This window comes from Drosophila elegans, unplaced genomic scaffold (genome assembly GCF_018152505.1).
Source record: "Drosophila elegans isolate 14027-0461.03 unplaced genomic scaffold, ASM1815250v1 contig_208, whole genome shotgun sequence".
In the NCBI taxonomy this organism is placed as follows: domain Eukaryota; kingdom Metazoa; phylum Arthropoda; class Insecta; order Diptera; family Drosophilidae; genus Drosophila; species Drosophila elegans.
In genome coordinates this window covers 1,592,814-1,620,429 of record NW_024545578.1, presented here as the reverse complement: position 1 = coordinate 1,620,429, position 27,616 = coordinate 1,592,814, and the positions used below count along the sequence as shown (strand labels likewise).

The 27,616-nt window shown below is 36.6% G+C and overlaps 1 protein-coding gene and 1 non-coding gene across 3 annotated transcripts in view; both read left to right on the top strand.

Annotated features, from left to right (window-relative positions):
• The window catches only part of LOC108145824 (cyclin-dependent kinase 14), a 72,723-nt gene that overhangs the window by 39,430 nt on the left and 5,677 nt on the right, over window positions 1-27,616 (top strand). The window contains exons 4-9 of one of the 2 annotated variants that reach the window (XM_017271429.2): window positions 10,825-10,863; window positions 16,953-17,170; window positions 18,445-18,536; window positions 24,197-24,371; window positions 24,693-24,954; window positions 27,008-27,220. In XM_017271429.2, coding sequence (XP_017126918.1) covers window positions 10,825-10,863; window positions 16,953-17,170; window positions 18,445-18,536; window positions 24,197-24,371; window positions 24,693-24,954; window positions 27,008-27,220 — 999 coding nt within the window. The remainder of the gene's footprint in view (window positions 1-10,824; window positions 10,864-16,952; window positions 17,171-18,444; window positions 18,537-24,196; window positions 24,372-24,692; window positions 24,955-27,007; window positions 27,221-27,616) is intronic. The other variant, XM_017271430.2, reaches the window with a different exon arrangement.
• LOC121467166 lies at window positions 17,474-17,538 on the top strand. Its single transcript, XR_005977316.1, has one exon. It is a non-coding gene; the product is annotated as a U7 small nuclear RNA (small nuclear RNA).

Genomic DNA, 27,616 nt, shown 5'->3' with positions numbered 1-27,616 from the left:
TCGCCCAGACTGACTGGCAATAATTTATGCCTCCATCTTATGTGAGCAGCGTGTCTAATTATGGAAGCCAGTTCCATTTTCCCAGCTTTTCCTTTTTTCCTTGCTGCATCTGGGGAATTCCCTTACTTCGATTTAACATATTTTCTTGCACAGAAAAGAAACTCTCCAAAGTTAACTAAATAATCTTCTAATTTCTTGTCAAAATCAAATATATAATAATTCAGTACTTAAAAACTTGGTCACTAAAATTTTTTAAAATAAATAAATAATAAATAAATTACAATTTCGAACCAAAAAATTAATATTTAAAGCAAATATAGCAATGGTTTTGATGGAAAAGGAGTTATGCTCAAAAATAACTAAACAGGTCAATATTATGTTTTACATTTTTAAAGAATATATTGATTCCATTTGACACATTTTTTTCTCTGTGTACTCCTACTACAAGGCAATTTATCAAATTTTTGTCTCATTTAGCTAATGCAAACAAGTTTTTTCTGTTCCATTTCGCCGTTTAAGCTTATCTAAGCGAAAATTTCCCCTGATAAGCGTGGCTCGCTGTCATCATTTCCCTGCCACTGTTTTTCTCATAATTGTAAATTGCAATTTTATGCAAACAATAGATGTTGGGGTGGTGGTGAAAACAAAAAGTGAGGTAGCCAAGACGAGACTCGTTGACATTGCCGATAAGGCTGTGAATGTAATGGCTTCATTTGTTGCTCGTGCACTTGAAGCTGTTGCTCCTTGTTATTGTCCTTGTAAAGCGGGGCACTCAACTTGAATGTACTCCCTTTTAATGTCTCCCCGCATATATTGTATGTCCTTTGTCTTACCGATGTCTAGGCCTTGCGGAATCGAGCCATAAAACAACGGAAATGGAAATATTAACAAGCAAGTGCACACCAACAAGGGAATTATTCATAACCAAATGGAAATTGTGCATGCTCCATATATCTTTCCCGGGTTTTAAACTCAATACCATTATTGTTGTTTCGCTGCCATTGAAAGGGCATTTTCCTCACCAGTTTTCTGTTTTTCCTCCAAGTTATTGCCTTCTGACATTGAATTCCATCGGGTTTGTTGTTATGGTGCCTAGATTATTGTAAAACAAAGTCGTTAAACTATTCCTGTGAAAGGGAAATGCATTTTGGGATGGCAAAAGGAAGGGAAAAGTGTTTACGCAATGTCATGACACGAATATTTGCAGTTGCCAGGTATTTGCTTAGTTGGCAAACAATTTTAAGCGATATTATCAGGGTTTAAAGTGGTTCAATTTGACTAGAAGCTGCTTGGTAGTATTTAGTAATTAAATTATTTATTCAATATGGTTTTCTACAGCATTTTTCAGAAAACCAAGTTGTCTTAACTTCAATAAGTTTATTCTTACAAAACAAAAACCAAACTATTTTGTCACAGCTCACAGAACTATTGATGCAAACTTTTTAATTCCCTTATCTTTCGAAATCAATTCTGTGGGAGTTTTTTTTAAGCCACCCTCTGCCCACGCAATCATAAAGTTATATAACGCACAATAAATTACAGAGTTGTGAAAGCCAGCAGAGAAATTCCACCCAGTTAGCAACGAACATCCTCCACATCATTCCCCCGGAATTTTTCCAGCCCCTTTTCCTATCAGCAAAAAGCAATTTCAGTTTTTCATGCTGTACCCATTTTTTTTTTGCTGTTCTGATTACATGATTTATAAGTTATCTTCAGCAACAAACAACGACAATAACACTGTTTGCCATTAGAGGGGGAAAAGCTGAGGATATGAACAATTTATGTTCAACGCTTTCGCAAAAGATTATTGTTTATATGCGTAAATTATGCCAACATGGCTGTGTGTAAAATGGCGAAAAACATATTGGCGAAAAAGAATTCGCATTAAACTGTTTAAAAACAACCACGACAATGATGGTAAATCATGTTTTACAATTATGCGTGAAGCATAAATATAAAGGAATAAATTTAATTTGCCAAGGCAAAATCCGAAGAGGCTTTGAGTGCGGTGATAAAGTGTGGGAAGGTTTCTTTTTTTAAAGGCGCGTAATTCCACCTGTAAGCTACTTTTATGGGGTGAAAGACGAAGAAGGTCCTTATATAAACTCTACTCAACTTGCACATAAATCCTTTTAACGCTTTATTTGGCTTCTGACGCGCTTTTTCTTCTGCCATCCCTACTCCTTTGAGTTTTTGTTTATTTTTATTTGGTACTTTGACTCGCTGGATCCTGTGCGTTTGTTTGTTTTTAATGCCGCTTCCTTGGTCCCCAATTTCCCCTTTTTTTCGCTCCTTGGGCAACTGTCTGTGATTTAAATTTATTGGCAAAATACTTAAAGAAAATCTTTTTGTTTCACTTTGTTTGGTGTACGTGGTGGTGTTGCTTTTTCCTAACAACCCTTTTGACAATTTTCGGTCTGGTTTTTTATACCTTTCACATCTATTAAAGGGTCTTTCTTGCGGTTCATTTTAAAATTCTAACTGGCAGCCGCAACCGGAATTCACCCAACGCCTTGCGGTTTCGGCGGCGTCTTTCTTGTGGCTTCCAGAAAAGCCACCCACCATCCACCACCCACTCACCCCTTTTGAGGTCATAACCTCCACCTCCTGTCAGAATCGTTGCAGTTTATTAACGAAGCAAAAACATGTCGCCTTCGCTGACTTGTTTTTTCCGCCGCATTTCCCCAAAACCATTCTATGTTTTAATGATTTAGATATTTTTTTTGTTTTTCGGTTGGAGAATTTTCTTGGTTTTCCTTTGGTTTCTCCTTTTTGTTTGATGTGAGACAATTTTTTTCGGTGGTTTTCGTTCGTTTTTTGGTTGGGCTAATGAAGCGGCTTATGCAATGACATGGAAAATTTGCGGTCCGCGTTCTTCTCTTCGTTTGATTTTCTTCTCTTCCCCTTTTTTCGAGTGTTTTTCCAGCCACTACACAGCATTTGCATGACGTTTGAAGCCAAAGGGTGGCAGAAATGGTCTAAAAAAAATGGGTGTGAGCTTATCAAAAGGCCAAAGGCTTTTTTTTAGCTCTGATAAATGAAAAGTTTGCTAATTGGCTTGTTTAAAAGGGCTGCCACAGTGGATAACTGTGGCAAATGCACAAGTATAACAACTCTTTGAACCACAAACCGAGTTCATTAGCTGGGGATGGGGCTGCCAACTTGATTTATGCTCAAATTTGGAATGTGCATAGAGATAATTTAGATCAAAACAAGATAAAAATGGAGAATTTCTAATATTAAAAATGTGATTACAACTCTTTGAGCCACAAACTCTATTCATAAGCTGAGCTTATAAATGCCAACTTGATTGATGCTTAAGTTTGAGATGGGCACAGAGATAAATTTGATCTAATCAAAGTAAGACTATTAAATTTCTAAAAGTAGGATGGGATTTTTTTTGAAAAAAATTCCATTTCACTAATACAAAATGAATTTGAGTATAATGTTATTTTTTGCTGCCAAATTGTTTAATTAAGGTGGTGGCCACACGCTTAATAATGATGCTGCAGGATGGGGATGTCAACTTGAGTTAAGCTTAAATTTGAGATGTACATAAAATTAAATTTGATCTAATCAAAGTTAGAATAGGAAATTTCTTTAATTAGTATGTAATTTCTTTTGAAAGTAATTCAATAATACAAAGTTGCATTTGAGTGGAACTCTATTCTTGTGTATTAATGCTGTACCCAAAAGCTACCTCCCAAATTTCGGACTTAACTAATGCAATCAATTTTCTGTGAAAACTTGGTCTGCACAACTAAGCAAAGTGAAAGCTTTATAACAATCTAAAGTCGAGCCACGCCCTACCAACTTTTGGCATACCACTAGCAATTTTCACCATTGTCCTACTCCTTATACCAAAAAAAAAAAGAAGAAAACCCCCCCTTCCGTTTGTATGACGAAAAAGAAAATTGTCCAGAAAATATCTTTTGACAATTCACCGCTTTATGCATACTAAGCTCATTATGGCACAGAGAACATCCTTTTATATTCGTCTTTTTTTCGTCTTTATTATTCCTTAACCGAAGGGCGGTTCTCAAAAATGTGTTGCAAAACTTTTTAATAGTAGTTGCCCAGCCATCACCCCCGACGGTTTGATGAGCTTTTCTATTTTATTGCATCTTGCTGTGGCTAACAATGTCCCATGGGCAGTGCCACGCCCCCTGGCCCAAGAAAGTGGCACAATATTAAAATTCTCGCTTGTCATTATAAATTCCTTGGCCCAACATCGCTGGATATAATAAAAACAATAATGGGACGAACAAACAACAGAAAGTGGACAACAGAGCCTTAAATGGTTTTACTTCTTTAAGTTGTTAATGTGATCTAGATGCACAGGGAGAAATTGTCTATGAAATAAATTAAAAAATTATTAATGACTACAAATATTTTTGTATGTATTTTATTTTAAAATTAATATAATATTATTATTTTTATAATATTAAGAGTTTAAAATGAACATTTTTTAGAAAATATTGATACCATTGGGATACTTACCCAATTTTTTCGATGTGTATCTTTTGATTAAGAGGATGAGAACTAGGATAGCTTGAGGGCATTTCTGTTGCAATCAGCGCGTATTTTGACTGACAGCTGAAGTATCCATAACGTCATCGAAGGACCTCGGGTCATGAGCCCCAAAAGCAGAAACCCAAAGAACAGAATTAGGATTCATAATATGACAAAGTGATTGGTTGGGGGAAGGATGCTTTTTGGGGGGTGGTACTTTGGGCTATGGCAATTGTAACTAAAGGTTGTCCCGTCTGCGTGTGGCAACTGATATCCTTGAAGCACACACACACACACAGACACAGCCGCAAAGGCACTCTCTCACATAGGTGTGCCTAAATTATAAGCAACTTGCAAATGTGGTTGTCCGCATAGATACGCCTACAAACACATTTGCAGGCTCGCATTCCCATACATTTGGGTATTGGTCCTCAGGGAAAAGCCGGCCGACACCCCACTTCTATATCCTTGCAGTGAGAGAAATATAGGGTATACATAATAAAAATTAAAAAAATTATAAAATCCGATTAAACTTGTGTTTTATATTAGCTTTCTTTTGTGTTTAATCAAGATAACTCTAAATGTCAATTATTAAATAACGTTAATTTCGTTAGAATGTGCTGTAAAGTAGAATAGCTAAGAAATTTCCATAGGAAATTGTTTAAATATTTACAGATTGTTATAAGTCTAACATTATCTTCCTTTTCTATTGAAACCAGATATCTTAATATCTTTTGTCTTAATAGGAAGAAATTTCATTTAATGAAACTTTAGGTAATTTATAATTTTTTAAGTTTTAAGGTTAATATTATAAAAATCTCTCTTCTGTAGATTTCTAATAATTTCCAAGCTTAAATCTAATTTTCCCCCTTGATTAAATTAAATCAAGGCTTCAGTTAGTTTTTGACACACCTTGTCATGAATTTTTGTAAAAGTTCTTCTGAAAACTTAAGGCTACTGGCTAAGTTTTCATTGCAAAATGGTCAAAAATAACTAGAAGGATACTCGAACTTCACTGCTGATTTCTAGTAAACGCTGTTAATAACTTATTTTTCCAGTACGTCCTTCTGTTCGTTGTTAAACCCAACCTCTTGCATTTCCTCCAGACTCGTCATATGCCTGTCCTGGCCTTCGGAACAGATAACGTCCGTTATGTGTGTTATGCGTGCTATGTGTGTTGACTGTGACAGCCTTGGGGCATCGCCGTACTCCTGCCCCTGAAGTCATGGCTATGTGGCCGTAGCCATCGTCGGACTCTGGTCTTATCCCCAATGGTTTACCTATGGCCTACGCATTTCATTTGGTCAGCCGGCCTTTCCGTTTCCTTCCTGCCACACAGACCACTTCAAATTTTGATTGTCATTTACGTGACTGCGCATGTGTGCGAGTGTGAGTGCGTTTGTATGTGAACGAAATTGCTGCAAATTATTCCCATTACGTTTTTGGAGGGCTGCATTTCAAGTTGATTGTCGTTTACATTTCGCAGAGCAAAAACCAATGGAAAGGGATTCGAGGTTTGCAGAGGGTAGAGCCATTCACTGAATGATTGAGTTTTGGAATAGGCATAGCTGTTGAACAATTGCAGTGGGCAATCCCACAGAGTATCTGTATCTGCATTAATATATCCACTAATCGTCGATTAGTTAATCCTTGAAAGTGTGCGTACATTTGCATATTATATGGAAAGGGTTTGTTATTAGACAACTATTATAGATAAACGGTCAAATTATTAAACATAATAGAAAATTTAAACATTTTCGTTAGTCCTTTAAATATAACTAATAATTATCAGGCATATAAATATTTAATTTATTAATACTTAGAGTAGCCGATACTGAATCTTTAATGTATGACTTTATTATTATCAAAACGTATTATTATTATAATTATATAAATACTGCTTACCCTCATTTGTTAAATACGTAGAACATGTATTCAATTTTAAATTTATTTTTTTATTTATTTGCAATCAAGATTTTGTTGAGTAGAATTTAGTATTTTTTGTGAATTTTAAAATATTTTTTATTTATTTGCAATCAAGATTTTGTTGAGTAGAATTTAGTATTTTTTGTGAATTTTTAATGTTTTTGTTATGGAATTACCACCAATACCTTGCTTAGACTGAAGGGTATTTCATGGCTTCCCTTTGTCTAGCATAGTAATTTCTAGATCAATCAGTACCACTTCATTCCCTAGAGTACTGCCTGCACAACCAAAACCGAGGTCTATTTACTGACCAAACATCTCTTTTGAATTTTCCCGCTTTGCCGGCTAAAACTGTCTACGTGTGTCCTTTGTGGAAACCTCAATCCCAATCCGCTCAATAGCTCGGTGTGTTATTGGCCAGCGATTCTGCTCTATTTTTGCTATTTTCCTGAGCGATTCGCAGCGGGAAAACAATGCGGCGTTTTCATATATGACGAGACTCCAACGGGAGCATTGTGCACTTGCGTAAATATATTTTTTTCCCCCTTTTTTTTGTCTGCCTGGAATGACAAACAACGGATGATATATTGCAGTGGCCACGCCCACCGCCTTTTGTTTGCAGTTGCCGCAAATCAGTGGCCAATAACTGGGATGAAAATCTGATGGCAAGGGATCGTTGCCACTATATACGAATACATCGCCTCGGGCCTTGTTTATCGAGCAAACCTTTTGAAGTTAATTAAAACGAAAGCCATCCAGCGCAGTTTCAATTACTTAAGTATCCCTCTTCATGGCCCTTAATTTTTTTACGAGCGGTTGTAAAAATATTATTGATAAATCTTTTATCTCCACGACGAAGTGAAAAGAGAAATCCATTTTATTGCTTATTAATATTTGCTTCAACAAAAGGAGTGGGGATAACTCCTGTGCAACTGCAAATAAATTGGATTCCTGTTGCTATCTCGAAACTTTTCACCTTTTCCTTTAACCTGGGTAAAAAAAGAAAAAAACGAGAAGAGTGTGGCAAGAGAATCGCATTAGAAATCAATTCATTTCACTTCTATTGTGCAATTTCCGATACGTCTTAAGAGTCTGTGCAAAAATAACCAGTAAATAGACGACAAATTGAGGTTGTAAATCTTCTCTGATGGAGCATTTGTGACAAATCAATTCAATAGAGAGGATTGGTCAATGGGAAGTTGGCTGGAATTAATCTGGTTTACGGGAAGAAATAGATTGGCTTGGGCTGTTTAATTTAAAAATTACTTGGTGCGCGTTTTTTCTCGTCTGGCTGTAAAAACCTTAAAATATTTTTAAGGCATTTTCACCATTTCTTTTGGGCCAACAACTCAACACCCAGCAACAATGTTGCATAATATCCAGCGTTTAGTGTGAAAATTTTTCACTTCCACTTCCCATTTTCCTCGTTGTGGCACTTCTTTTGAAAATGCGCACATAAACTAATTCCGCATGCATGAAATGACTTTCATAGAAAAATGGAAAAATTGCAGTGTGTGTGCGCAGTGGCCTGTCCCAGAATATCATGGTCTCCCTTGTCTACTGTTAATGCACTGCAAAATATCAGTAAATATTAATTGATATTATGGTTGAAAGATGCTTTGTTATAAAAATATTTAGTTTTTATAATTATAAACGTTTAAAATGTATATAATTATGTTTGACATTGATTCCGAAGGTAGGCATCTCTTAGTACACTTTTATGCTAATTTTCTCTCAGTGCAACTGTCCAGAGTTGCCACCAAACCGCATGACGACGAGTCGACATCCGTTAGGGTTAAGTTGCAAGTCGCTTGTGCAGCTTTTACCGCTTTTGCCGCCCCGCTAATTGTGTCACAATGATGAGCATAATTTCCAGCGCTCTCTTGCACGCTTTTTGCCAGGACACAAAAAACCGGGACAAAGGGAAAGGCAGGAAATTAAGCATACGCCATGTGCGCCATGCCGCTAATTTTCCGTTAGTAATTTCATTTCATGCCAACACTGCCGGCGCCACTCAACCCTTTTAGAAAAGAAAACCACTCGCTTTTAATTACCATCAACGTCAGTTTTGCGTGGCATTTTGGGTGCCTTCAGATTTTTCCCAGCGCTTTTCCCTAGCCAATTTAAATGTCTGCGTAAAAGAAAAAGGGTTGCCTTTTCTCAGACAAATATGCTGTCATATGTTTTCCTTCCACTCCTCATGACATGATGAATGATGAGCCGCCAATTGTTTTTTGTTTTTGTTTGCGAATTACAAACAAATGTCTAAGAGTGAAGGAAGAATAAGTTGAGGTCTCTCCTCCCAAAGAAACAGAAGTAAACATTTTGACATGACAGGCGGCAATATGAAGCGATATAGCATATATTAGGGATGGCTTCGTGATTTTATTTTGAATAACATTCGGTGTGGAAATATTAGTGATTTTGTGTAATAAGATTTTATTTTCAGGACAACATTTAATTATAATTACCTAAAAAACAAATTGATAATTTAAGGATTTAGCAGAAACTGTCGAAATCGTACAAAATAATTTTATGATTATTATATAATAATAATACATTCTTTAAAAAGATATTTATTTTATCATAAAGATCTAGTCTTGCCGCAACAGTAAACTTAATTACAAAACCCAAAAAAAACAAATATTTTGAGGAAAATGTTAATATTGCTTAAACTAAAGTCCTAATTAAAGTAAAACTGGGATACGTATTCATACATTAACAATGATTTTATTTCGTGAAATTAATTATGAGTGCACACATCACTGTCTTGCATTTCCTATAAACGCTTAGCGATTTCCAGTTTCTTTGTTTGTGAAGCGGGAAAATCTCATTCATCCCCAAGAAGAAAAACGGAGTAAAGTAATTTGTATGTAATTTGTTAAGTAATACACACACTTTTGTGTTTGTCTGGCTGTCTCGCCAGGATGTGGCGTGTGGAAAAGTGCGGAAAAGGGGAAAAGTTCGAACGAGGAAGGATTTGTTCGCCTTAATTACAAAACATCAAAGTGGTCGATTTCTGTTGCTGAAGTCTTGAGCCTTTTGTGAGGGATTTACCCATTGATGTGGCAATCTCTCTGTCCAAAAATTGGTTTCAAGTGTTGAATCTGGCACATTCCCAAACATGTACACTAATAGAGTTACGAAATGTTGGAGTGAGTAATTAATTCAAGCATGGCAAAAAATAAAGGACTTCGGGTGTCAGCAATTAATAATTTGCCACGTTTTGAAAATTGTTTGTACGTGTTCCTTGGCCATTCTTGGGCTTTTCCTTTCTTCTGCTTAATTGGAAAATGTTTTTGCACCCGAAAACGATTGTTTTTCGATCGGGTTTGAGTAATTAAATACACCCTCAAGTGACAACACGGGTTTGGAAAATCCTTGAACATAAAATACCCATTGCTAATCCACACGCACAAATCAATTTGCTGATGCTTCACCATTTTTCTGCACTTTTCGTTCGGCAATAAATAAGAGTGTAATTGGAAGTGATGAACACTAGGGACTGAAGCTTAAATCCCAGACACGAGCTCACTCCCAAAAACTAGAACAAGTCCCAGAAGAAAAACCGAAATCTCTAATCAAATGTCAATTCCTTATTCAATAAAAATCGAAAACATACGAGAAAAGTTTTCCCACAGAAAGAAGAGTGCGAAAAGAAGAATAAATACATATAAAAAGGTTTAACACTGAGAAGATAAATATGTAAAATATTAAGGTTTATAAATCTATTTCTTATATAATATAATAGAAAGGTAAAATAAAATATATTTTATATTCTTTAATGACATATACTTTAAGCTTTAAAATATATAAAAAATTTATTTTAATACACTACCTTTAGGTAGTTTTTTACAGTGCATATACCAGTAATAGAGTAAATCTTTTAACGACTTTTATGTGCTCCTTCGCTTACTTTCCTTGTTTTGTTTGGCTTTTATTGTCCGCTTTTCCTGACCATGTCCAATGCGCTTGTGTATAAGCCATTAAATGTGCTTTCCTTTCGCCGGCTTGGCTTTTCCTGTTTTCGGCCAATTATTACGCGCGATTTATGCTTTTATTTGTCAACAAAGTTCAGAGGGCGAAAACCCCTGGTCGTAAACATCGTAACCCAACACACTTAATTGATTGTAAATCATAGAACCTGAAACATATTTTGATAAACTCCGTGACCAAGTGGATTTTTCTCGGTTAAAAACAGAGCTTAACTGGGCTAAGCCATAAATTTATATTAAATGCACTTTTAACCGTTTTTTGTCCTTGCACTTTAATACATGTATACCTTGTTTACATATAGTTTCATACACTTTTTACTGCTTGCTTGAATGAAACACTTTTTTAATTTAATATTTTCCCCCCATTTCTTTCTATTTCGTTTATTTTTAGCACAAGAATCTGCGAAAAATGATAATAACAAACCACAAGGTAAAACGCTTTTTATTATTATTATTCCTACCCTGCTGAATCTGATACTTTAAATACTCTTATTTGCGCACAGCATGTCTTTTGAATCATTTCAACCCGTTTCTCACCACTCTTGCTCCGGAAATATCCCAGACTTTTAATAGTTTTCTTCGGACAGCAATTTAAATTGCCATATTTTATGCGGCAAAGCTTTCAGAATGTCATTAAAATAGATGTCAAGCAGTCAGCTTGTTGTTGGTTCCGTATCCTTTTGTCAATAAAAGTGGAAAAGTTAGGCGGGGGGATAAAAGGACGAATGCAAGCGACAGCCAAAAGTAATGACAAAACGCAGCGGGCCACCATTGTCATATTGAGACATTTGCACAAGCCCATTGGCTTAGCGAAGGATTCAGGGATCCGATTCAAGGATGCAGTCTGGAAACGGCCCCAAAAAGGATGTCATCTCTCGCCGTAATTGAATTCTGGCCGACTATAAATCTTGCATACTAAACAAGGGGGTGACCATTAAAATATGAAGTTTCCCAAAGACCAAGTGGTTGTTTCGGGAGCAAGAGCGTTTGGCAGACTGTTAAACATTTTATTGACAATTTAACCAGATAAACAGAATAACAAAGAAAGTATTAAAACAAATGAGAAATTATTTATGTTTTTAATATTTCTCTCGTACTCGTAAAATGAATAATAAAATATATGCTTTGAAACATCAAAAACTGATTTTTAAGATGCAGTGTTAATGGATATGTATTAACAATTAGGACTTCAATCGTTAACTATAAAAAATTTAACTTAAAATGTATTATTATTATATTAGCATTTTCCATAAAGCCTTAAAAGAGTTTAAATACCAATTCAATTTCACTTTAACCAAGTTTTTCCAACACAGTTGGAAAAAGGAAAACAAATTTGAAAAATGCATCTTTGCATAAGCCCCTATTCAAAGATTGTAGATGAAATTTCCCAGAAATATCAAAAAGACATTGAAGTATTTGGATCCAGCAGCAATTGAATTTCACTTTAATCAGGCATTTCAAACTGGGTTTATGATTCGGGGGCTTCGGAAATGGAAAGCAAACATTTGAGGATGCAACATTGCATAGCCTTCCACTCCAGAAGAGTCCACAAAACTCCCCCAATTTCAAGTCGATTTTTGTCTCTCCGCCACCGCTTTTTGGTCTTCGTTGTCTGTATTGTAATTGAATTCTACAACAACACAATAAATTTTAGGCACTAAACGGAAAAAGCAGCGGCAACAGGGGGTTAAAGGGGGGAGGTTTCCATAGCGATGCCAAACCGTGCAGACAGTTGGTAGAATGGGGAGGAAAAGGATGAGATCGATGCTGGACTGCAGTAAAAAGAGAAAATTTAATTTCTTGCTTGAATAATAAATCACAAACATAAACAGCGAATGTGGGTGGTGCGAAAAATTTGGGGGTCTGCTGAGATGTCGCCAGATAAAACCCCATGGATACATCCTTTTCTGAGGAAAAATACGGGGGAAAAACAATTTTGGACTCCTTTATTTTTGGGCAATTCGAAACTCGTTGTCGATGGCCAACCAGAGTTGCCATCGCTCTTATCAAAATGTCATTTCCTGGCCAAGGCAGCCCTGTAAATTTGGTGAAAACCCCCGAAAAAAAGAGGAATGGGAAACGGAAGTGGGCGAAAAGCGAAGCGGAAGTGTCGAGTTTCGAGTGTCGCTTTATTAAATTTTAACGCAAATGCTCGACACGCGCATATGAATAACAATATATATATACAGTCACACATGCATAAAAAAAAGAGAATAATACTTGACGAGGGGGATCCCCCAGCTCTCATCCTTATGCAAATGAAAAGTAAAAACTTTTATGTGCACATTTTTTATGGTTTTTTATGGCACACTACTCTGGGCTGTGGCCTAAAGGGGCGTGGCTGCTGGCGACTGACCCACTCAGCATTATGCAACAAGCCGCTGTGATTTCGCTCTTTTTTATGACATATTTGCAGCCTCCAGACATTCAGTTCCATTCCATTCCCCGGGAGACATAAATATTGTTGCAAAGCCAAAAACAAATAGTAAACAGAAATTACAATAATATGCAATAATGCAAAAGGACAACAGCGGATGGGGCCGCAGACTGAGAGCACACACATACTGAACAAATAAGGGACACTCGAAACATTTTTATTACATTATTTTGGGCTAAAGGGACTTTCAAACAAGAGGAAATATGAAATATTTTTCATTTCGCTAATTCAATTGGTTAGCCTCTTACTCAATAAAACATTTGAAAATATTTATAGGTATTAAATCGTGATCAATTTTGTGGTTTCTTGTACTAATTTTAACGGTGGCTAGGTTTTGTTTCAGTGTACCAAAAAGTGCGGGTTGAGGAAAGGCTCCCCACTCCCATGGCACACTCTTTTTATATTTGTCCCATGTGTGCATGGCTTTAAGTCAGCGGGAGGACGTGACATCCTTGCATAGCATTTGCATAACTATATCAACAAGAGACCCTGGTCGAAGGACGAGTGGCGAGGGGGTGGGAAGTGGGAGTTGGGGGCTTGGAAATACCAGACATCAGCGACAGCCTCCGCGGACATCCTCTATCTCTTGAAAAATCCCCCCTTAAAATCCACCGTGCTATTTTTATCTTTTTTTTTTGGAAGTGCTTCTCTTGATGCGCTTGCATAATTTTCATTGTTTTCATTTTACAAGCGAATTTCCCTCAACTTATCTTCTTTCATTTTAGTTCCTCTTTCCCTCTGTTTTTTTTTTGGCGACAGCTTCCTGTACTGATTTCTGTTTGCATTTCAAGATTTTCGCGTCACAGATTTTTCACATTTATATATATATCTTGTTTCATATATTTTCTTTTTTTTGTGGCAAAATATAGTATGTGTAAGGGAAATGCAATAAAACTTTATACGAAGGCGTTGAAGAAGGAAACATAATACTATATAGGGGAAGAGCAGCCAGCGAGGGCGATAAAAAGAGTTGAGTGGAGAGAATGGAATACTAAATAACTTTATGGGGTGTGGCGAAAGGTAACTAAGGGAGCCGCAGGTAGTTAAAACATAAGACCAATGTGGGTCAGGTACAGATAAGGAAAACAAATAAGTTTTACCCCCGAAACAATTCTTAAAATGTCTTAGGGAAATATACGAAATATTATTGTTATTTTTATTTTGAGGGTAAGAGGATAAACAAACATTTGTTTACCCTATACAGCTATATTAACGCATTCTAGGCGTCTACGCAAAGGAGTTTAAACTATTTAAAAATTTTTAGGGAACAATTTTTAAAGTTACAAATATTTTCTTGGCCACGCTAATAAATGCTGCATTCGATAGTAAAACCTTTAAAGCTCTTTAGCTCATTTTCTGCCCTAATTCGCTTTTACATCCCAATCGATATCTATATCCAGCCATAATAATAGAAATAATAATAATCGTTTTGATGACCCCAAAAGTATCCACGCCAAAAATGGCAACTTTCGCATTGCCACTCTCGTATCCAATTATCGTTGCCAAAATGCTATATCTGCTGGCTGGCGTTTGCTGGCTGCTCTTGGCACTCGCACACATCAGCAATTCAATTTAAGGACTTTCTAAGGAAGCGATCCGAGCGGATATCCTGCCCTTTCTCCTTTGAGTTCGCTCTCATTTTCCAATTTAACAGGCACTTTTCCAATGCTCAGTCAATTTTGCAAATCAAATGCTTGCCTGCCATCGTTTTGTTGTTTTTCCTTCGCTGATTTGCCAGGACAAAATATAAGGATACAACGCCAAATACCATTCCACTCCAACGACTAGACAAGAGAACATGGAGGACTAAAAAGAAGACCATTTTGAAATATATATTCTGTTTTATTGAAGTTTTTCTTTTATTTGGCTCATTTATGGCACATATTGCGCATTTAATCGCTGTCAGCATACAGAGGATACGGAGCTAAGGATGTGTATCCTTCTATGAGGCACTGAAAACAAAACTCAGAGTATGATAGTTGATGCTGAGATATTTAAGCCAATAAATTCCAAAAATTCCTAATAATGCAGCACAAAATATTACTGAATTAATTTCATTTTTATTTCTAGTAAATAATTAAGCCATACATAAAGTAAAATAAATTTTCCATCACCTTTAGGAAATATTTTGTTTAGCAAAAATCATAATAGACCAAAATATTCCTAAATTTATTCCATTTATATTTTTAGGTACATTTAAAGCCAATAAATAAAATAGTAAAATTTGTAATAGTGCAGCCCAAAATATATCCCGAATTTTTTTCATTTTTATTTCTCCGAAAGCTTAAAACCATATTTTTAAAAACCAAACAAAAAGTTAGACATTTTGCTTTGTAATATAAGAGTATTTTTCAAGAAGGCTACTATTAAATAAATTTCTTTTAGCTGTTTAAAGAAAATCATTTTTCTTTCCGTGTCGGGGGTTTGGATCATCTTTCAGCGGCAGCTCGTCAGTTCTTTCTTGCGCCTGGAAAATCAAACCCAACCCAGCCCCACCCCACTCTATTGCTCTCTGTGGGCCGCTCAAAGTTTTCTTTTCTACAATCAGCTGCTGTTGAATTTTTAATTTTTATGTTAGTAATTTTTCAAGCATTCTGCAGGAATAAGGAAACTCTTGCCGGAAGAAGAACATCTTGCGAGCGAATATTAAATTTTTTATGATACGGCGGGAGGCGCGATAAAGGCGGCAAAAAAAACCAAAGTGAAAAAGTAAAGTCAAATGGGAAACATGTTGCGAATTCACAAATGGAGAATATCTGGATATATTCGGCATTAGATTATTTTAGTGTTAGTGTTTAAGTGTGTCTTTGGGTCTTTTGCAAAAAAGTTTCAATCTTTAAGCAAAGCAATTTACAGCGCTGTGCTGCAAGTTTGTTATATAAATATTTCAAGCGAAAACAGATGCTGCTGCACCTGAGTTTTCCCGCCCCTTGCCATCCATTTCCACCCCTCTTGGAAAAGTCAGTCACGGTTACGTTGCGAACTGCAACTGGGGAAAAGCAAACATAATTTAAAATGTAATTAGTGCTCAAATAGAAAACCAAACAAACAGTGAGCGCAGATGGGCGGTGAACCCAAAACCCCGGAGCTCCCGCAAAGTCAATGAATGAAGAAATATCAGCAGGTTACTAGGTGACCCAGTCCCAGATTTCGCACCTGTATTTTGCACACCTGTGCACCTGCACCACCTCCCACCGAACTTTGTCCTAGACCAACTTTCGCCAGCTGCTGCTACGCGGTTGCTTTTAAAACATTTTATTATAACGAACTGTGAGTGTGGGGCAAACATGGCACATTTTCCACTGCCCGATTTTCCCATTCATTCGGACGGCCATTTCAAGGTTGTCCAGCAACTCGATTTATTTCGGCCAAAGATCCCGGTAGCTCTCAACCTTCATTATATTTAATATTGATGATGTGCATAATGAGTTGTTGCAGACATTTCCTTTTCTTTTTGTGCTCATTAAGGAAATGGGAAAAGCGAATTGCGAAGTCCATCCAGCAATTATTTTCTTACGCTGACAAAAATGCATTCAAAGGGAATACAAGTTCTTATTCGGGATGTGACTCTTGTTTTAAAAAATGTTTTTATATAATAAGAGTGTCAACTTCTTGAGTAAAGTTTTGGTAAGGCTCACAATAATTCATTAAAAGGAAATAAAACATTTGCAAAAGTGAGCAGAGAAATAAGCCATTTTTTTAGATTTGTTTCTTTTCATCATACAAATTCTCAGATTATTATGAACCTTTCAAGACTGCCAGCTTCTTAAGTAAAGTTGTGCACTGCTGGTTTTAGATAGCCTTTTTTTAGTGAGTGTACATTAATAGTCCTTTGAGCAGGCTGCCATCCACTTGCTACTCACTTCTAGGTCCTTGTCGAGGCCACTAATTTGAGTTTTAAGTGGGTTGCTACCACTGCTGTTGCTGCTGCTGCTGCTGCTGCTGCTCCGGCGACTGCTCATTAAGCGGCTCTTCCTTTGCATTTTAGCCTTTTACTTGGGTCTTTACCTCTGGCTCACTTTGTTTTGGCCTGTTACTCAAGTATGCCGTTTCCGCTTTGTTTTCCTGTCGACTATTTACAGACTGGCGCAGCACGGACAGCACCGACCATCACGATCGCGTCCAGAGGCAGCTTTCCGTGTCCTCCGATAGCAAATTGCTGGACGAGGACATCCGCGAGGAGATGAAGTACCATTCGCATGTGGTCATGCGTCCCAAGAAGCCGCCCAGACCCAAGTCCGAGGTCTTTCTGAACAAGCAGGAAACGCATCCGCGACGCAAACGGTTCAGTGCATTTGGTGTAAGTATTCAAGAAGCTTTATATTTCGTTAGAAATTGACTTTAAATTTATAAGCATCTAAAACATTTCAGTTTTGAGTGAAAAAACTCTTATATAATCATTCGTTTTATACTTTCAATGAGTTGTTTATACTTAACAAGCAAGGATGTAAGGATTTTTAGTGCAAAAACTACCTCAATTGTCAATTTTCTACAGCATACTTATGAGTGTGTTGATTATTCTCTCTGGCTACTCTTGTAATTCCCAACTGGTTCTGGCAGAGTTTTCATGGACTAGAAGATGCAAAGCCTGAGTTGGCATTGAAAATTTATATTCTCTTTGAAATTTGTCTTGGTGGGACCCTTTGTCTAGGCATTGAGAGTTCCCGTTTATTAATAAATTGCACAAATAAACTATTAAGCAAGGTGGTGATAACGTTACTAGTTAAATATTTAAATAATTTACTAATGATAGATAACGAAACATTTTACATGTGTATGTCAATGTAACTTTAGTTAAAAAACTCGGCTTAATTGTGATAAAAATTCAATTAGTTTTGCATGAAATATGCCCAGGCACTTAGAGTTCCCTTTTAGTAATTAATTATATTTAAACAAGGCTTGAAAATAGAACATAGTTTCGTATACTGTTAACTTTTTAAAAACTACAAATTATTTAAATTAACTTAAAGAAATTTGTGTTTGCTTTTTATAAACAAAGTTTGTTTTATTTGTAAGACTTTTTCGCCAAGCAAATAAACTCATTTTATAAAGACTTAATTCTTAAAAGTAAGTACCTTTTTATACCACACATTTTAAAGTGTCGCCGCCTGCTTATTCGATGGTAGTTCAATGAACCACACTTAAAAGTTGAATATTATGGAGCCTACTTTTGGGCACTTAGAAAATAATACAAAATATCAATGCAATGAATAAAATCAATTAACAATTTAAATAAGTACCATGTTATTTTAAAAGTAAACTTCATATTACTCAATTAGCCAACCCAAACATGTTAAATTAATAGAAAATGTGAAATGTTTGCTTAGTGTGCCAACCTCACATTAAGTAATTAAGTAAATAACTCAAATATTTCCCTGTATGCCCACTGAAAAACAGCGTATGCTTTAGGGTAATTGAAAAACAAACAGAGCATTCATTCCCACTGATTACATCATGAGCTAACGTAATGCCAAGTGAACCGCACACCAAACTGACTTTGCTTAATTAATTAACAAACATGATACATTTTTCACTCAACTCAACTCCATTTGTGTCTTTTTTTTCCCCCCACAGGGCGACTCACCATTTGGCAAGCAGGAGGCCTATGTAAAACTCGAACCGCTGGGCGAAGGGTCCTATGCGACGGTCTACAAAGGATTTAGCAAGTGAGTACCAGAGGGCCACGCCCAAAAGTGGGCTGCCGTGTCAGTGGGTTAAACAAAAAATTATTGCCGGCATCACTCAGCTTGAATTTTGTGATGTGGACTGTGGTGCCCCCGATCAAAATGGATTTCCCTTTTTTAAGCCGGCTAAAAAGAAATGTGTGTCGTCATTTTGCCTTGATTTATTTGCTAGTTTCCCTCTCATGCATCCGCTTTCCTTAGTCATTTTTGGAGCTCTCCCTTCTGGAGATGCCTTTGTGCCCGTTGGCAGACTCATTACAGCCAGAGCCATGCAAATGTGGCCATCAATCACGGCCAAAGGGGTGTGGGTTCTCGTGGTTACCCAGTGGCTATGTGGGTCACCCGACGGGAAGGAGATGATTGCAGTGCAGGAGCAGCGGGAATGTCCCTTTTCCCGACTCCTTTTCTGCCTTTGTCCCCAATTGTTTACTTGGCCTAACTCCACACAGAAATATATCTCGAGAAAGATTCAATAAGACAGAAAATTCAGATTAATCTTAAAAAATTTAGTTTGGCTCGGTAAATACTATATATTTTTAGTTCTTTGCACAGAGTTTTGTCATAGAAAGATTTAAGGTACTTAAAAATAATAGTTATTATATATTGAATTTAAAATATTCAGGTATATATATATTATATTAATTAGGCAAATTTTTAAAAATGTTTTTAAAGCTCGTAAATATAGTTTTCCAGCTTTAAATGAATTAAAATTGTTTGTTCCAGTGCAGGACACGCACTTTTCCGAAAAGTTGCATCATAGTTGCGTTGACTTCCTTTAGTTTTCCACAGCCTATTTCCTTTACCCCAGCCACAAAATCATGGCATTACAAAATGCTGGCTCATTTGCGCCTCGTCTGGCACTGATTTCAGTTGTTTAAGGAGCTGTAGTCTGGAGTTTGGAGTTGGAGTTGTGGGGTTCTTCCTGCATAATTTGACAAATGGGCATAGGAAAAGCAAGAGGAGAGGTAACCAGATTCGTCACCTTTTTGACAGGATTTGCTGTCCTGCTTTTCCGATGATAGATGTCCCCCTTTTTTTCCCGCCTGTCACAGCCACTTGCCCCCTGGTTTGCCCACCCCATTTTCCACTTTTCCACTTCTGCTCTCGCACACACACTTCATCTTCTTGCTCCCTTTTGTTTTTGATTTATTTGACAATCATTTGCTTTTGGTGTTGGCTCGAACTTCTTCCCTTAACAATGGGCATTACGTGAAAAACGAACAAAGTTGTTTGACAGCCAGTTCTCCCTTCCCGCTTTTCCTCCCTAAGTCTCCTAGTTTTCCCCGCTTTTCTTCTCTCATTTGCTATGCACGACGGCACTTACATGCGAAATGAGTTCCAATTAGCCTTTGTTTATACGAAATGCAATTAATTCGCTCTAATTTATCTGCCAAATGGAAATGTGACCCCTCAGTTTTTGGCTTTTACTTTTCTTAGGCCTGGCTTTGTTTAGAGTCCTTTTTGCGACTCCTTGCGCTCTGTTTTCGTTTGCCTTTTCAAATGGAAATTGGGTCACTTTCCTTCTCCAAGATTTATGCTTCCTCTCGGACTGTTTTTTTTTTCTTTAGCTGAATAAATCCCCCAGCTCTAGGTCCTTCTCTGTCTGTCAATTGTAAAAGATTTCATGAATGATTTCACTTCCATTTGACTTTCGTTTTCCCTCGGTTTTCTTTGTATTTGCCACTGTATTTTTTTACTGAACTTCCCTGTACTATTTCCTACCTATGCAAACACTGAAAAGACCCAGAAATCAAGCTAAGAGAACCCTTCGAGCAGAAAGTCAAGCTGCTGATTAGCATTTAGTAGGTCAGCTGTCAAAAGTTGCCAAAAGTTTTGCCCAAACTTTGATGGCACACGCAATTTTCGGTTTATGCTTAACTAAATCGTATTATTTTAGCATTAACAAGACAAAGTTTGCTCCCAGCCAGCAAATCCTCTTTACAACCTCCTACCATAAGGCACTTGAAAAATTATCTAAAAATTTTAAGAGCTTTTTGAATGCACAACCAAAAAAGCCTACTGATTTTTACTTCGAAAATAAACAAAATATATTATTTAAATTAAAATAAACTTTCAGCTTCAATTATATCAATAAGTTTTAAAACTATTTAGAAATTTAAGTGCTTTTTGAATGCACAGACAAAAAAAGTTTTAAAATTATTAAAAATTTTCCTCAGCACTCAGAGTTTTCTTATTCAACTCCCCTTATTTTCCGTGTACACTTGTCATGGGAAAATCTCTCTTTTCCTGGCAGCTGTTTTCCGTTTACATGGAAATTGCTCTGAATGCGGTAAGGACATAAGCTTTTTATAGCATTTTTCTCAGGCTCCTAGATGGAAGGTTTATTAACCGAGTGTGTTTTAGAATACATTTTGATATCGCATAAAAAGTTTAATTCGCCGCTACTCGAAGACATTGTTCGGAAATAGCGAAAAAGTCGGTGAATTTTTATGTCTGCGATAAAAAGTTTAGGGTATTTTGAGCATATTTACTTGCCAGCAAGAATTTACGATGCTGCTCGACAAATTGATGCGCTTGAGTTCAGTCATCAGGAGCCCTCATCATCGTCATTAACCCTCGCTTGCCCAATTAGCTGGTGGCGTGATAAGTTCTAGCCCCTAAAAACTTGCACTTTGACATATTCGCGTGAAGATGTCTCATGCTGGCATGCTTGAGCCATAAAGAAACTTTCGTAAATTCACTCTGGCTTCTGCTCTTAAAGTCAACTACTTTATGGTAAGATTTGCGTTGCGGGTTTTCCTTTTTTTTTTCTTTTGGGTGGCTGCGCTGCCAATTAGAATGTTGCCTTGGCAATGCGAGCAAGCCGCATAAATTGCCAACGTCTGTGCGGCAGTGTCAAATAATTTAGCCTAATTTGACACTTCAAATGTCCTCCGCTGCGTCCTTTCCTCTGTGTCATCTTCATCCTCATTTAAGAGATGCTGAATTATCTAAAAAAAAAACAGCACTCTTATGGTTTAAACTAGTTTTATATGAACAAGTTTTAATTATAAACTTTAATTACAATTATAAATATTTGAATTTTCCTGAGTATTTTTACTTTTCTATGCTTTTAGCTGAGTTCTAAGTATAAAACAAATATAACAAAGTATTTTTAGTAGTCAGATCTTCAGTTACAGCGTTTAATATTTATACCCTTGCAGAGGGTATTATAATTTCAGTCAGAAGTTTGCAACGCAGTGAAGGAGACGTTTCCGACCCTATAAAGTATATATATTCTTGATCAGCATCACTAGTAGAGTCGATCTAGCCATGTCCGTCTGTCCGTCCGTCTGTCCGTCCGTCTGTCCGTCTGTCCGTCCGTTTATATGCAAACTAGTCTCTCAGTTTTAAAGCTATCTGCATGAAACTTTTCCAAAAGTTGTCTTTCTATTGCAGGTAGTATATAAGTCGGAACGAGCCGGATCGGACGACTATAGCATATAGCTCCCATAGGAACAATCGGAAAAATAAATGAAAAAAAATTATAACTTTGCTGTTTTTTAATTTTTTGTTTAGTTCTTCGACATATAGTAATGGTTAAAAATTTCCGATTTACGGTTTAAATTTCATCAAAATCGATCGACTATAGCATATAGCTCCCATAGGAACAATCGGAAAAATAAATGAAAAAAAATTATAACTTTGCTGTTTTTTAATTTTTTGTTTAGTTCTTCGAGATATAGTAATGGTTAAATATTTCAGAATTATGTTTTAAATTTCATCAAAATCGGACGACTATAGCATATAGCTCCCATAGGAACAATCGGAAAAATAAATGAAAAAAAATTATAACTTTTCTGTTTTTTAATTTTTTGTTTAGTTCTTCGACATATAGCAATGTTTAATTATTTCAGAATTATGGTTTCAATTTTATCAAAATCGGACGTCTATAGCATATAGCTCCCATAGAAATAATAAAAATATATAAAATAACTATCTAATAATTGAGCTGCAAATCATCATAGTTTCAATGTTTTTCAGCATATACTCAAGTAAATCATAATTTAAATGTTTTCAAAAGTATTTAATTCATGCAATAGCTGCAAGGGTATATGAACTTCGGCTTGCCGAAGTTTGCTTTCTTTCTTGTTTTTTAAAGTTTTTGTAACATTTTTAAAATCATATTTATACCCTTGCAGAGGGTATTATAATTTCAGTCAGAAGTTTGCAACGCAGTGAAGGAGACATCTCCGACCCTATAAAGTATATATATTCTTGATCAGCATCACTAGGCGAGTCGATCTAGCCATGTCCGTCTGTCCGTCTGTCCGTCCGTTTATATGCAAACTAGTCTCTCAGTTTTAAAGCTATCTGCATGAAACTTTCCCAAAAGCTGTCTTTCTATTGCAGTTAGTATATAAGTCGGAACGAGCCGGATCGGACGACTATAGCATATAGCTCCCATAGGAACAATCAGAAAAATAAATGAAAAAAAATTATAACTTTGCTGTTTTTTAATTTTTTGTTTAGTTCTTCGACATTTAGTAATGGTTAAATATTTCCGATTTACGGTTTAAATTTCATCAAAATCGGACGACTATAGCATATAGCTCCCATAGGAACAATCGGAAAAATAAATGAAAAAAAATTATAACTTTGCTGTTTTTTAATTTTTCGTTTAGTTCTTCGACATTTAGTAATGGTTAAATATTTCCGATTTACGTTTTAAATTTCATCAAAATCGGACGACTATAGCATATAGCTCCCAGCTCCCATAGGAACGATCGGAAAAATAAATGAAAAAAAATTATTACTTTTCTGTTTTTTAATTTTTTGTTTAGTTCTTCGACATTTAGTAATGGTTAAATATTTTCGATTTACGGTTTAAATTTCATCAAAGTCGGACGACTATATCATATAGGGCCCATAGGAACAATCGGAGAAATAAATGAAAAAAAATTATAACTTTTCTGTTTTTTAATTTTTTGTTTAGTTCTTCGACATATGGCAATGTTTAATTATTTCAGAATTATGGTTTAAATTTTATCAAAATCGGACGTCTATATCATATAGCTCCCATAGAACTAATAAAAATATATAAAATAACTATCTAATAATTGAGCTGCAAATCATCATAGCTTCACTGTTTTTCAGTATATACTCAAGTAAATCATAATTTAAATGTTTTCAAAAGTATTTAATTCATGCAATAGCTGCAAGGGTATATGAACTTCGGCTTGCCGAAGTTTGCTTTCTTTCTTGTTTTTCGTTCAAGCTTATGACATTTTCCGAAGTATTCTGATTTTACTTTTTTTTTTACAACTTCCCTTAAAATCTAACTTTTTGGCTACAACAAAAAAAAATGCTGAGCTGCCATCACTGCTTCCAAGCTGTATCCTCTCTGCTTTTCCATGTCCTGTGGCCGGTGCCTTATCCTAATTTAAGTGTTTGCCGTACATTTTCCTGCGTGTTGGGTCGTTATGTCTGTTTAATATACGAAGGCCCCCATTTCTCCCTCTCTACATGTCCTGACTTTCGGGCCAGAACGACATTTTTTGGGCGGGTTCCTACCGCAAATTGCGATGCCTAATTCTTTCTTGCCTCGCGCCAGCAGCTGTGCAATTGTTGTCCTTGTCCGGACATTCCCGCTCGAGTATTTATTTTATTAATTCTGTGCCGTCCCTCCGTTTGTGTTGCAGATTAACCTACCAGCGGGTGGCGCTAAAGGAGATTCGGCTGCAGGAAGAGGAGGGAGCCCCGTTTACCGCCATTCGCGAGGCATCGCTGCTGAAAGAACTGAAACACAGCAACATCGTCACGTTGCACGACATTGTCCACACGCGTGAGACGCTGACCTTTGTCTTTGAATATGTGGTGAGTGCTTGCAAAATACATGATGCTATATGGAAAGATCGAAGAAATGAAATTTCTATCATAAAACAGTATACCTTTACTCTATATAATCATAGTTATCAAAACTACTTAGTAGAATGGATAAGTTTCGTTAAACAGATCAAAAGAATTTTCTTTAGTATTTTTAGTTTTCAGTGGGTCGTTTAATGTTTATGGAAGTAGGTAAAAATGATTTACTTAAATCACAGCCAAAGAGACTTGCAAGACTTTAAACTTCTTCCTTCGATCGTTTTCTATTAATACTTTTAGCCAAGTTTATATGATATATTTTTTTGGGTATAGAATACGGATCTGTCGCAATACATGGAGAAGCACCCGGGCGGCCTGGACCATCGCAACGTGCGCCTGTTCCTCTTCCAGCTGCTCCGTGGACTCTCCTACTGCCACAAGCGGCGTGTCCTCCATCGGGACGTCAAGCCGCAGAACCTGCTCATCAGCGACTGCGGCGAACTCAAGCTGGCCGACTTCGGACTGGCCAGGGCCAAGAGCGTGCCCAGCCACACCTACTCCCACGAGGTGGTCACGTTATGGTACCGCCCTCCAGGTGAGTTTTCTACATATAAAGTTTAGAATCGGGGTTAAAAATCAAGAGAGAAAGAGAGGTGGCAGAAGAGTTAACCAAAATGGGGGTTTATTGTTATTGCAGTTTAAGTATAAAAGTATAACTGCATTTCATGGAAATTAGTTCATAGTCTTTTAAGAACTAGTTATTTGGTGGCTTTACCTAAATTCACATTTTTGTTTTTAAATTTTAAGAGCATTTTAGGAATATTTATTCTCATTGACTGTGTTGGATTTTCATAAAGTCTTTAACAAATGAATTTGCAATTTATGTTTTGATCGACCCTTTTTTAAGAGTGTTAATAATATATAAATTTTAATATTATTATAAACCGAGCCTCAAAAAAATCCTCAATGATTCCAATCGCTCTTACAAAATGCCTAGAAACCCAAAAAAGAATAGAGCTTAAATTTTGTATATGGAAAATGTTTATTTCCCTCTCTTTTAATCCCTACAAAGCTAAAGACTTGAGAGCCTTTCAATGTAAGCTTTTCACTGCCAAAAAAAAAAACTAGAATCACTTTTCGGAAGCGCAAACAATTTGCAGTTTGTAGCTTAAACCCAAGCCCCAAAGTCGAACCAATTTGAAAATCGCATTAAATTATTTCGTTTGTTTTGGACACTCGAAGCCAATTAATTGGCGTCCGTAAGGGCTGAAAATTGTTCGTTTAGCTGCGGCTTTAGTGGGATTAAATTAATGCCTCACTAAGATCCCTCCCTTGACAATGGGTAAACAATTCAATTTTTGCATGGCAAAGATTTTTCCATCAATTTGCAAGCCAGCTAAAGTGGAAAACTAAAAGCAAAGGAGTCCGGGATGGAGGAATAAAGTTAATTTTTTTCTAATACGTAATTCCCTCGCTATGAACACTTTGTGTGGGGAAGTCTACCTGTACTACTGACTCCTGACCCCTAACCCCTAGCCCCTAAACTCTGGACGCCATCAACGTCAGCTGGGGAATAGTTCGGAAGCATGTTAAACAAATTTAATCTGCACTTCTTGGCAGACAACGCCGACAGGCAAAAAGCGGTGGCTTGCAAAAAACAAAGGGCAAAAGAAGTGGATAAGGATGAGGGTGAGGATGTGGTTGCCATGGGCACCTGTCGCCACCTGCCCGGCAAATGAGTATGGGAGGCACCCAGGTGCATAGGTGTACTAGATACAATAGAAATAGGTTTATTACATCTTAGAATCCCTAGAGAACTTTGTTTAAAATTTAAGTTAGTTTTACTAAACTTTTTTGTTAAGACCATATATTCTTCAAAAAGCGTTGCGTTCTAATTATTTATTACGGATTATGTTCTGAAATGTACACCATAAGTTTTTAAAAGAGTGAAAATCCATGCTCAGTAAGAAAGATATAAAATATGCCACAAAAGAATTCAAACCCATATGTGAGTGCCTTAAACGAGTGCTTGAATACAGAGATCAATTTTAAGAACTAAGAACTTATTGCTCTTAAGGTAAGGTCACAATATTCTTTAATTACAATTGGTGCTAAAATTGCCTTTCTAAACTAAAAATTCAGTTATTTGCTAGACATAACTTTCCTTATTCTACCAGAAGATTCAAAAAACAAACGAGTTTTATTGTTATATAACATTTCCTTTTCTGAGTAATAAAATTAATTTGAATGCTTTGTAGCTCCAATTTTGTCGATCTCCTTAATTGAGTTCCCCCATATTTTAAAGTAATAAGGTTAAATGTTTGTAAAACTTCTGCTCGTGTTAGGCTCTTTATTTTTGGAGTATATGTGGGAACTTTTAACTCCTTTCACTGAAACAAAATAGTGAGCTGCCCAGCAAACCGTATGTGCCCATTGGGAGAGCTAAACTTTGTTAGTTGCTGGCCCAAAAAGCGGTTGCAAAGATAAACACAGAGGTGAACAGGAAGTGCAGAGCCATCTCTTCCTGGTCCTGGTTCTGGTCCTGCTCTCTCTCACTGTCTTTTGTTTATTTAAAATGGCAATTTATTTTGCAACACAACAGAGAAGTGGATTGCATTTACTTAACCGAGAGCTCGTGACCATTTCAGATGTCCTGCTGGGCAGCACGGAGTACTCGACCTCGCTGGACATGTGGGGCGTGGGCTGCATCTTCGTGGAGATGGTGACCGGGATGCCGACGTTTCCGGGCATACGTGATACCTACGACCAGCTGGACAAGATATTTAAGTTGCTGGGCACGCCCACCGAGGATACGTGGGCGGGAGTTACCCACTTTCCCGGCTACAAGCCGCACAAATTGGGTGAGTAACACAGTGCAACACGGAAAGTATCTGGATTTCAGGTTCTGAAAGTAATCGTCCAAAGCCAGTCAATCTTCATTTGGCTTAGCGTTTGAATATTAGCAACATAAAGATTGGAGTAACACTATCTCTTTAGCCGATTTAAATCGTAGGTTCACTTTCCAAACATTATTGTTGGTAACTAGTAAAAGATTTTTAAAATACATTAAATAATTAAATAATATCATTAAGTGTTTAAATATACTAAATAATTGTTGGTATTTTTTCTTGTGACATTTTTAAGCCTATTTTACGATACGTACTCTTTTTTCAAAAGTTGGGTTTGCTTTATCTGCCCTAAAACAGTTTAAAATTTATAAAATATACTGAATACATGTTGCTTTAACAATTTTGCAA